Source organism: Hevea brasiliensis, chromosome 4 (genome assembly GCF_030052815.1).
Source record: "Hevea brasiliensis isolate MT/VB/25A 57/8 chromosome 4, ASM3005281v1, whole genome shotgun sequence".
NCBI lineage: Eukaryota > Viridiplantae > Streptophyta > Magnoliopsida > Malpighiales > Euphorbiaceae > Hevea > Hevea brasiliensis.
Genome location: NC_079496.1, coordinates 5239459 through 5250030, shown reverse-complemented (window position 1 = coordinate 5250030; position 10572 = coordinate 5239459). Strand labels below are relative to the sequence as shown.

The 10572-nt window shown below is 31.6% G+C and overlaps 1 protein-coding gene across 1 annotated transcript; it reads right to left on the bottom strand.

Annotated features, from left to right (window-relative positions):
• Positions 1-2281: 2281 nt before the first annotated feature.
• Positions 2282-6140, bottom strand: LOC110633249 (cellulose synthase-like protein G2). Its single transcript, XM_058145154.1, has 8 exons — positions 5300-6140; positions 4897-5004; positions 4698-4802; positions 4357-4572; positions 4172-4271; positions 3567-3749; positions 3128-3474; positions 2282-2916 (listed from the first exon to the last, which is right to left on the bottom strand). Exons 1-8 carry the CDS (start codon positions 5903-5905, stop codon positions 2371-2373), a joined length of 2211 nt encoding a protein of 736 aa, XP_058001137.1. The 5' UTR covers positions 5906-6140; the 3' UTR covers positions 2282-2370.
• Between the last annotated feature and the right edge of the window lie 4432 nt (positions 6141-10572).

Below are 10572 nucleotides of genomic sequence, written 5' to 3'. Positions count from 1 at the left end.
ATTATTATAAGCAGAAAAAGTCAAAATCACCAATAACAGATATGGAAAATGGCAGCAATTTTCCTATTAAAAATTTAAAAATAAAATACATGTACATTTATTCTTCTCTTTGCTTTTTTTTCTTTTAAATTATTATTTAATCTTTAAATTTTATTATTAATAATAATTTAATTTATAAAATTTAAAAATTAAATTATTTAATTTCTAATTTTTACTTTTATTAAAATTATAAATCTTTTCATCTACTATTATCATTAATTTAACTAAAAAATAAATACACATTTTATTTAATTAAAATTAATTTAAATTAGAGATTAAGCTCAAAATCATCATCTCTTTCATAGCTCCTTCCCTCTCTATCACTCGCTCTTCTATAAAAAGAATTCAAGAACAAATTTTAATAAGAACACAAAGACATAAATTGAATAAACTAATAACAAGATCCAATATGATTTTAGTAATTGGCCAATAAATTTAACAATTACGACAATTATAACAATAAATTAATGAAAATTTTCCAACCTCTCTCTTCAATTACAGGAAGAAATTCTCCACCAACAAATATCTTTCAATCAATATAATTACAACAAATTGAGAAGAGAAGCAATTTTTCTGGAAATTCTTCCCAAATATGAAAAGAGAAACTAAGGGAGAGGAGAGAGCAGGGCTTGGCTATGGAAATGCTCGCTTAAAGAGGACAATTTCGAGAGCCATTCCTCTTTGCATGCTCAACAAATTCTCCATCCAATTCATCGACCATTATGTCACCCGCATGAAGATCATTTCCCTTCTAATTTCACTGCCAATTTCAACAGTGAAGCCATGTGGGTTTCTGCTTGATATGTACACTTCCCTGCTGTTTTGAAATCATGCTCTAAGTTTGTGGGGATTGGAAGGGGAAGGCAGTTTCATGGGGGGGTTGTTAAGATTGGTCTTGTAATTGATATCTATGTGCAAAACTTGCTTCTTCATTTTTACAGTGTTTGTTATTATGGTGTTAACAAAGTGTTTGATGAGATGCTTGTGAGAGATGTGGTCTCTTTATCAATACCATATCTGGGTATGTGAACGTAGGGTTGTTTGATCAGGTTGTACTCTATTTTGAAGGATGGACGTTAAGCCAATTATCGCAACTTTTCTTAGTGTGTTAGTTGCCTGTGGGAAAAACCAAAATCTGGGTGTGGGGAGAGGTGGGGAAGGAGATGAAGGGACGAGGGAAATGGTGATGGTGGTGAGGGAGAGGCATCTGTGGGTGGATTTGGAGTGGCTAGATTTGAGTCAAGTTGAAATCCAGGAATCTGTTGGTCAAGGGACGAGGTGGATTAATTTGCAGAGACTAGGAATTGTCTGATTTGAGAGAGAGAGAGAGAGAGAGAGAGAGAGGGGGGTAATTTTGAAATTTTCTCTCTTTCTTATACCACTGAAATAATGAGAAAAAAAATATTGTAATTTTAATAAAAACACAATAGTTTAATTTTCAAAATCTAAAAATTAAAACGTTATTAATAATAAAATACGAGATTAAATGCAAAATAATCAGGCAATTTTATTAAACATTAATAATCACGAAAAACTTAGCATTTGAAATCAATTAAAACTTAGTCAATAGAACTCCCAAAAAGGCCCAAAAAGACATCAAATGCTAAAGTGAGAAATTCCCTGCGATCATGCTTGCTTCATCGCCCAATCTCCATACGTTCCACAAATTCCTGGTGCCTCCTCCCTCTTAACCCAGCTGTTAGTTCTCTCTCTTCCACTTTCATTTTTTTCTACCACAACCAAATCAACCCAAAAACTACAGGGCTAACATATGTATATAGCATCCTATATATAGACACACCCAGCCCTCATATATCATGCCACCCTTTGATTTTCTCATAATTAAGTGAGTTCTTTTTTTTTTTTTTTTTTTTGTGTTTGAGGGCTTTTCTCTTTTGCTGCTAATACTCTTGATCTGCTGTTTATTTTCTTTGGGAAAGCAGATCTGGCTCTTTTCAGTTATGGACATCAATTTGTTTTTTCTTGAGCAGGAAAACTGTTCTTTCTTACTTGTGTTCTCCCCTCTCATTCCGAGCATACTGCAAAATGCCCATTTCTATTTGTATCTTTGTTTAGATTGACTTCTACATTCTATTCATCAGTCGAAATAGCCGTTAACTTGGCATTACAATTAAAAATATTATCAGTTAAAATAATAATAAAAAAAAAATCCAAGTTGGGAAAGGAAGTAAAAATTTTGATGCCACAGGTTTTCTTTTTTAATTTTGTTATGAGCAGCAAATTTTATTAAAAATCACTAGGCATGTTCTTTTATTCCACTAAGATACATATAGAAACCAAAGATCTACATAAGTAATGGAAATTTTGTTATTACAAGAAAATGATAGATCCTATTAAAGACAGAAAAATCAAACAAAAAGAAATTAAGGTGGAAAGAAGAGTGACTGATGCTGGAATCCGCCCTTTGTCCTTCCTTATAATCATCCCTTCAATAATTGCATAATTGATAACTAAGATATAAAATGAAAGGAAAACTGGGACAAAGTTCTTGTTCCATTCTTTGATTCTTACAACTCCCACAAGAAATGATACCATGTTCAAGATTGCCACCGTGACCATTGGAACAAGTAGCCTGGTTGATGTTTGGAAATCAAATTTTCCCATTTGGTAGAGCCTAGAGTTTTCATCATCTTCAACCTTGTTGGTAGGCAAGAAACTTGCTTCCCTCACACCTAGCTTTTTCATAATCGCATCCAAACTTCCATATACGTGACTTGAAACTGACTTCATCATCCATATTCTTTGCTCATTTCTCCACGTTTGGATTGATCCCCCAGAAATGAGGACCTCGTATAAATGCTTAGAAATGGCCGACAGGAAAATAGTTGCAAATATAGGGAAGAATGAATTGGAAACCTGTGAACAAAGGAGAAAAATTATCATTATCTCAAGGTGATAATATAAAGTAAGAGTGTTTCAGTGTGCAGAAACTTTTTACATTCCAAGATTTGAGCAATGTTAAAATTATATTATTAAAAGGTTATATATATATATGTGTGTGTGTGTGTGTGTGTGTGTGTATGTCTGTATGTATGTATGCACACACGTAATTGTTATTACTTATTACCTCAGGGTACAAAGAGATGCCGCTCAGCAGACCAAGCTGAGGGATAATAGCAAAACACCATAAAGTCAGGGAATAAAACAGTGGGAAAAGTGAAATTTCTGCATAGCATATGCTTTCAAGAAAAGACATTCTCAATGTGGCATATCTAAGAGGGAAGAACCTTGAGATACCAATATCAACCAACCCTGAACTCCATCTTGTGCCTTGAATTAATAGATCATTTAAATTTGTGACCCAAGTACCCAAAAATTGTGGCCTCAGTGGATTTAGGTAGACAGATATCCAACCTTTGCAGTGTAACATGTACCCTGTGAAGACATCTTCTGTCACAGATAGGTACAAGAAGCCTACCTGAAATATGTATATGAAGCAGAAAGAAACGTAATGTTATGTCAAAGCAATTCAGTAATGAGTGCTATAGACACAGAGAGATAAGAACTTGCCTCTTCACCCCATTTTGTGTGACTCTCATAGGAGCATGAGGCTAATAGTTTGGTCTCTTGTAGACATGTGCTGGAAAAGTTCCCATCACTAATCACATTAGCCTTATAGTTTCTCCCAAGGGATTTTATGAACTCATTAGACAACCCGAAAGCATCTTTAAGTTCAGTCAGATCATTACCTATTAATTAACAACAAAATGTACATCAATTAATATTCTCAGAGTAAAAAACTGAAAATACTAAGAAATATCCAGTAAAGAACTTCTTGGAGCATGTTTAGCAAGGCACAATTGGACCAGGCCTAATTGTACATGAAGGGAAGTGTTGGAGCGCGTTGAGTTGAAGTCTCACACTGCTGCTTTTTTTTTTTTTTTTTTTGTACTGAAGAAGTCTCACATTGCTAGGGAATAAGAAAAATGAATGGCTTATAATTATAGGAAGAATCAAACTAACAAGGCTTAATTTGGATTAATGACTTAGATCATTTTGTGAAATGGTGATCCAATTTAAGCCCATTGTGTGTGTTAAGGCCCAACAACTTTCATATTTAGACCAAGCCGATGGACCATCCATAGCAAGCCGACAGAAAAGAACTATTTACCTTTTTGTATAAAATTACCGCATACAGAGTCCCTGTTCATATAAAAGCCACTACCAGATAAGACTGGTCCTTTCAGCCCATCCATGCCATGCCATAATATCTGAATGGTGTGCAATCAACAAATGCAAGATGGTAAGACTGGATAAATCAACCCAAGAAGAAGAAGAAACAGCAGAGAAAGATACCTCAAATGTGGATCTTATTAGACCGTCATCATGGATGTCAGTCTTATTAAAGTTATGAAATCTCTGAGGGAACTGAACAAATGCTAGAGAGGAAGAGATGTTGGAATCAAGGTAGAAACACATAGCTTGCCTAGCTGAAGTTGGGTCATTGCAGTACATGTCACAATCTAGCACTAGTACATAGGGAGAGTTGCTAATTACCCCAGAGACCCTAAGCTGCAAATAAGATAAACACAAGCCATTCTCTTGTGAGTATATATATGCATATTGTTCTGTTTGTTTGCAAAATGCAGAGTGCAGTGATGCTAATGCATGGTAAGTGATGGATGAGAATGTCATACAAGCGCATTAAGGGCTCCAGCCTTAAAATTATGAGGATGAGAAGGCCTTTTCTCACGAGAAACATAAACAACAAGGGGCATCTCGTTGGAATTCTCCTGAATCACCTGCCAAATATTTGATTATATATGATGATTAGACTATAGACATCGATCAACTGCAGTATGGGTTTTGGATTTGCAACTTAATTAATTACTGTACCTCTATGAGAGCAGGGTGATCTCGAGTGGTAGTAATATTGTTTGTGTCTTCAAAACCCAAATCTTCTTTAGACCTCAACAAGTGTTCCTTAAAAACTTCATATTTCTCCTGCACCATTTTTATCATCCCCATCAAACTATACTTGGTTAGGCATGTAAGAAATATTATTATTTTCACTTCAATTCAAAAGATAAAAATGTTGTAAAAAGAATTAGATTTCTTTTGTACTATTTTAGAAATCAGTTACATATCATTTCTATTTGGAAAGTGAACCAGAGTCATGCTCTTTATGTTAACAAGTTAGCGCATATATATACGTATATGATTCACTATAAGAATAAACAATGTGCAGATTCATTGAACAAGAACAGAGAAGTACTACTATTATTCCCAATGAACAAACCTGAATTATTTGCTTCTCTGCCATGAACTCCTCACCTCCATAGCTAATATCGTCATCCTCTGAAGCTGATGAGAAATAGGCCTTTGGGCACCTAGTCTTGATTCCAAACCTCTTACAAAACGGTAACCAATACCTTGCAAACCTGCAAGCTTCTCTCATACCAAGCAAAGTTATAGCAGCACCACCATCATCTGATAAATACACATGGAGCTTTTGTGCTGGATAATCAAGTGCCATAGCCGATAAAACAGTGTTCATTACATCCACAATTGGCTCTTTATCAGGATCCGCAGTGCATATAAATACGTCAACTGGAGGCAGCTTCTCATCTTTGGGCAATCTTTCAGGGAAAACTGTGCGAGAAACAGGAAGCCAGCGAAAGGCTTGGCCAAGCAACCATATGAAGGACAGAAGCAGCTCAGAAGCAAAGACAAGAAGCCATAAAAATAAAGGTGCAGCTCTTGTTTTTGGGTCTTGGAGGAGAAAGGAAGCTCTATAGTAAATCAAGAAAATTAGAGCAATGGAATGGAGAAACCCATGTGACCTGTTTATGAAAATTTGTAATTTTGGAGCATGGCAAAGATTTAGATGCAGGGACTTCCCCATCAGGTATTCTCTCTAGCTCTAAGCTCTGATCCGAACTCGTACCGGGCTGGTAACGGAGTACCCCTTTTAAAGGACTAACGCAGGATAGTAGGACAAATTTCTATGGTTCTTACTTAGCCCACCAAGGTTGATTGAGGGTTAGCTTCCTTGGACCTTCATTTGCTTGAGGGTTACACAATAGAACTATATAATAAAAAAAATATTATAATCGCTAATAAAATTGTTGCCCAATTTTAGCTCAGCCACTGCTCCTTACCCTTATAAATCTCAAACATCATAATTTTTTGTGTAAAATATTTAAAAGAAAAAAAAAAGAATGATCAGAATTTAAATTTTTAATTTTTTTATATTATGAAATAAATATTTAATTAGTTAATTAATTTAGTTTTAATTTATTTTCCCGCACATTAATAGAGTTGGCCGCCGCGGCTGAGAGAGAGAGAGGGTATTTACAAGGACGTCGGGGGCTCCAGCTTCGAGATGGTGAGGGCAAGATGGCCTCTTCGCACAAGAAACATAGCGCGCAGGGGCAGCTTACCGTTATTCTGTTGCAACGTATCACCTGCCAAACAAAAAAATTATATTATATTATATTATCAAAACCAAATGGTTTTAAAATATGGGCAGTTTCATTGTCAGTATGTGGCATGGATCAATTTTAGCCGTCCCGTAAAAATAAAAATAAAATCAATCGACAATTTAGAAACAAGACAATTAATTAATTCCAAATTCGAATGTAAGTTGGCACATAAACCCATGATGCTACATTATTAATATGCTTCAAATTAACTGATATTAAAATCCTTATCGGTTTATGAGATTTTGAATTTATGTTTTAGTAAGAATTAAATAAATAAAAAGTGCTATCTACCAAAAATTTAAAAAAAAATAAATAAATAAATACTAACAAAATGATGCTTGTCTGAGACATGCAATTAATGGTATATATATATAATTGGCTCTCTTATGGATTATTTTATTTATCTTTAATTTTCAATTCGTTATTAAAAAATATTAAATGTTTAATTTTAACTCTATATTTATTATTAAATTAATTAATAATTATTTATTAATAAAATTTATTTTGTTTTATTTATTAATACAATGATTAATTATATATGTTATTTGTTAACTATTATTATTATGTAACAACTCAAAATTTAAAATAAAATTTTTAAATTTTAAATATTATTTTATTAATGATAATTTTTTTATTTAGAAATTAAGCAGAGAATTTCAATAAAAATTTAAAGATAAAAAACGAAAAGAAAAACTTCAACTTTCTGTATTTTAACTTCTTACATTTTAAAAATTAAACCATTTAGCATTTGAATTTTGCTTTTGTTAAACTTTACCAGTAATTGTCGAAGCCTCAACCCAAAATCCCGAGAGTGCCTAAGTTGCTGAAGTTTTCTAGCTCAAATTTCACATTATAGTTATTAATTGAAAAGAAAAAGAAACTCCAAAAGGCCTTTAATTTGTTAAGTGTATCAGTTAGCTGGTTTCTTTAATAAATTATTAGCCACTGCAGATCTAACACAACCATAATTTAGTCTGAATTAGCAAACCTGAATCTTTTCCTTGTTAGGTATGAATTGGGTACTGTTGTAGTGGTTATATTCATACTCAACACCAGAAAAGTAAGGGTACCCTATCTTGATTCCATATCTCCTGCAAAATGGAAGCCACCGCTTTGCAAACTTCCAAGCCTCTCTCATGCCATGCAAAGTTATAGCAGCACCACCATCATCTGATAAATGCACATGAAGCTTCTCCGCCGGGTAATCCAATGCCATGGCGGACAAAACTGTGTTCATCGCCTCCACTGTTGGCTCTTTATCATGATCCGCAGTGCATATAAACACATCAATGCCAGTGAGTTTGCTATCGTCGGGCAATCTTCCTGGAAATACAGTTCGACAAACAGGCTTCCACTGAGAACCTAGGCCAAGGAGCCATATGAAGGAGAGAAGAAGCTCAGAGGAAAAAACTGGAAGCCATGGAAGGATAGATGTTGCTTTGATTTCAGGATAGAAAGGAAGCTTTATAGTAAACCAAGAAAGCTATGTCAATACAATGGATGAGTGCATGAGACCTGTTATGATAGTGTACGGAACTAATTATAATAATAATAATAATAATAATAATTTTTAATAAAATCACGATCGTTTGAATAGTTAAAAATTAGCAATAAATTTTAAATCCTCAACCACTGACCTAAATAAATAATTCAAGTTGTTAGGCTAAATTATAAAAAATTTACTTTTACCTTTGTCCTTTCGATAAAATAAAACAGTATAATTTAATATATCAGATTAAATAAATAATAATATGCTAATTATAAAAAGATAAATAAAAATTTATCATAAAAATAAAATAATTTTTTATCAAATAATATATATAATATATCTTATTACTGTTGATTGAATGTATCACAACATTTGATAACATGATACACCAAAATTATTGTATAATTTCCCGCAAATATAAGCCATAATTGGTTGAATTATTAAAAAGAATATCGACACGTCAACGAAGATGCACGTCACTCCATGATAAGGTAAATTTGATAAGAATTAAAAAATATAAAAGAGTTTAACTAATTATTTTTTTGATATAAAATATAATTATAAAAAAATTATTAATACATAATTTTTTTGAAAATTTTCTTAATTCATTTTAATTTATATAAAATTTCAAATTATTTTTAAAATTAAGAGTTTACAATACGATTTAAATTAATTTAATTGATTAAAAATATTTAAAATAGTAGTAAAAAAATAAAAATAAAAATTTCATAAATGACATAGAAGTAATATAAAAATATTTTATAACCTTTGAATATTAATATCGAAACATAATTTAATAGTAAAAAAATCTATATAGCTAACTTTAATTAATTTTAAAGGCTTAATTATTATTATTATTATATATATATATTTAATTGATTATATATATAACTTTTCTAATAAATATTTAAAAAGTTTTTTGTGCATAAAATACTAATTGTATCCTGTCACTGAAGTAATATGACATTTAATGTGATAATTGATGTGGCTTTTTTATTAGTAAAATAATAATTTTATTAGTAATAGAGTAAAATTAAAAAAAGATTAAAAATTTTAAAATTTAATTTATAATTTTTATAATATAAATAAAATTACAAAAATTTAAAAAATACATAATTTTTTTACATTTATCCCTTATTAAAACACTTACCTTTTATTTTCGGAAGAAAGTTTAAATGGTTTGACCATTTTTAAGGAAGCCATTTTAATTTTTTAGAAAAATTAGTCCATAAATGTTTTAAAATATTGTATTTTTTATCATAAAATATTATTTTTTATTTTTAAATATTAAAAATTAATTATTATTTTAATTAAAATTAAAAAAAAAAGAAATTTAAAGAACATAAAGACAAACCCAATAAACATAAAGAACATACCCATAACAATTTATCGTTATTAATTCTGTAATGTTTAAGATGTTCCTTTTTTTTGGAATTGCAATTCTTTTCTTTGCATTTAGTTGAAAGATAAGAACCAACCTATAAACTATGAACATGAAGAACAAGCCTAGTAACTGAGAAGAAACCCAGCAACACACCCCAGTCAACACCAATAATTTGAAAAAAAAAAAAAATAGCTTAGAGATGTTGGATGCGGCTGGCGACCTGAAGAAAAAGAGTGAGGTGGGTTGGCAATCTAAAGATGCGGCTGGGATTTGTGGGAATTCTGGGTTGCAGGACTCTTGTGCATTGCTCTACGTTGAAAAAAGATCCATGGAGACCTCCGCACCACCAAATCAATGCTCTCCATTCGCTTCCATCGAAAGCCTCTGGATTTCAAGCCATAAATCAAGCTGTGAATTTTTTAGAAGCAGCATTTCAACAATCTATTGAAGAAAAAGCAACAACACCCAACAATCAGACTAAAAGAAATAGCTCATATTAGGATTGAAAGCTTTAAAGCAAGATAGATAATGAAATTTAAAAGCCAAAAGAAAAGGAAATCTTGATCGAGGCGTAGGATCCTCAATCCAACAAAATAAAGAGATTTATTGCTTACCTTCCTCTATGGTTCTTAAGTGTATTGATAGATGATGAATTGTTGTTGGGTTACATGATGAAATGTGATTTGTGAGACTTTTGGGTTTGCATTTTAATGTTCTTCATTTATTTTATTATTTTAATTTTTATTTTCATTAAAAATATTAAATAATGTTTAATATTAAAAATTAGATATGTAATATTTTATTATAAAAAATTATATTTTATTAAACTTAAATTAATTTGGACTTAATTAGAAATTGTTCTTCATTTTCGTTTTATTCTAAGGATGGAAAGCCCTCCATGATGTTGGCTTTCTGTCCAACCCTTCGCAGCAAGTGCTATTTGTAATTGCTTAATTACCTCATTAGAGCTTTCAGTGAAATTTGATCTTTGTTAAAAAAAATAATAATAAATAGAGGATGGACTTAAGGATAAATTTTTAGTTCTTTCCATGTCATGTGGACCGGTTGGAAGTCCGGTCTGAGTTGGTCCAAAATCAAATTAAATTTAGATTGATCAAATCCAAGGTCAGAATCAATCAATAATTCATGGGCCCAATTAGATCTGAACCATCTTGAAAGAAATGAATTGCTTCAAGCCCAGAACAAATCAGAAC

Excerpts from the sequence above, each read along its gene's own strand:
- LOC110633249 (XM_058145154.1), bottom strand. The coding sequence starts at position 5,905 with ATGGGGAAGTCCCTGCATCTAAATCTTTGCCATGCTCCAAAATTACAA. Across the intron at positions 4,272-4,356 it reads TAATAAGATCCACATTTGAG|ATATTATGGCATGGCATGGA; the intron begins GTATCTTTCTCT and ends CACACCATTCAG. Across the intron at positions 3,475-3,566 it reads AAAATGGGGTGAAGAGGCAA|GCTTCTTGTACCTATCTGTG; the intron begins GTTCTTATCTCT and ends TATTTCAGGTAG.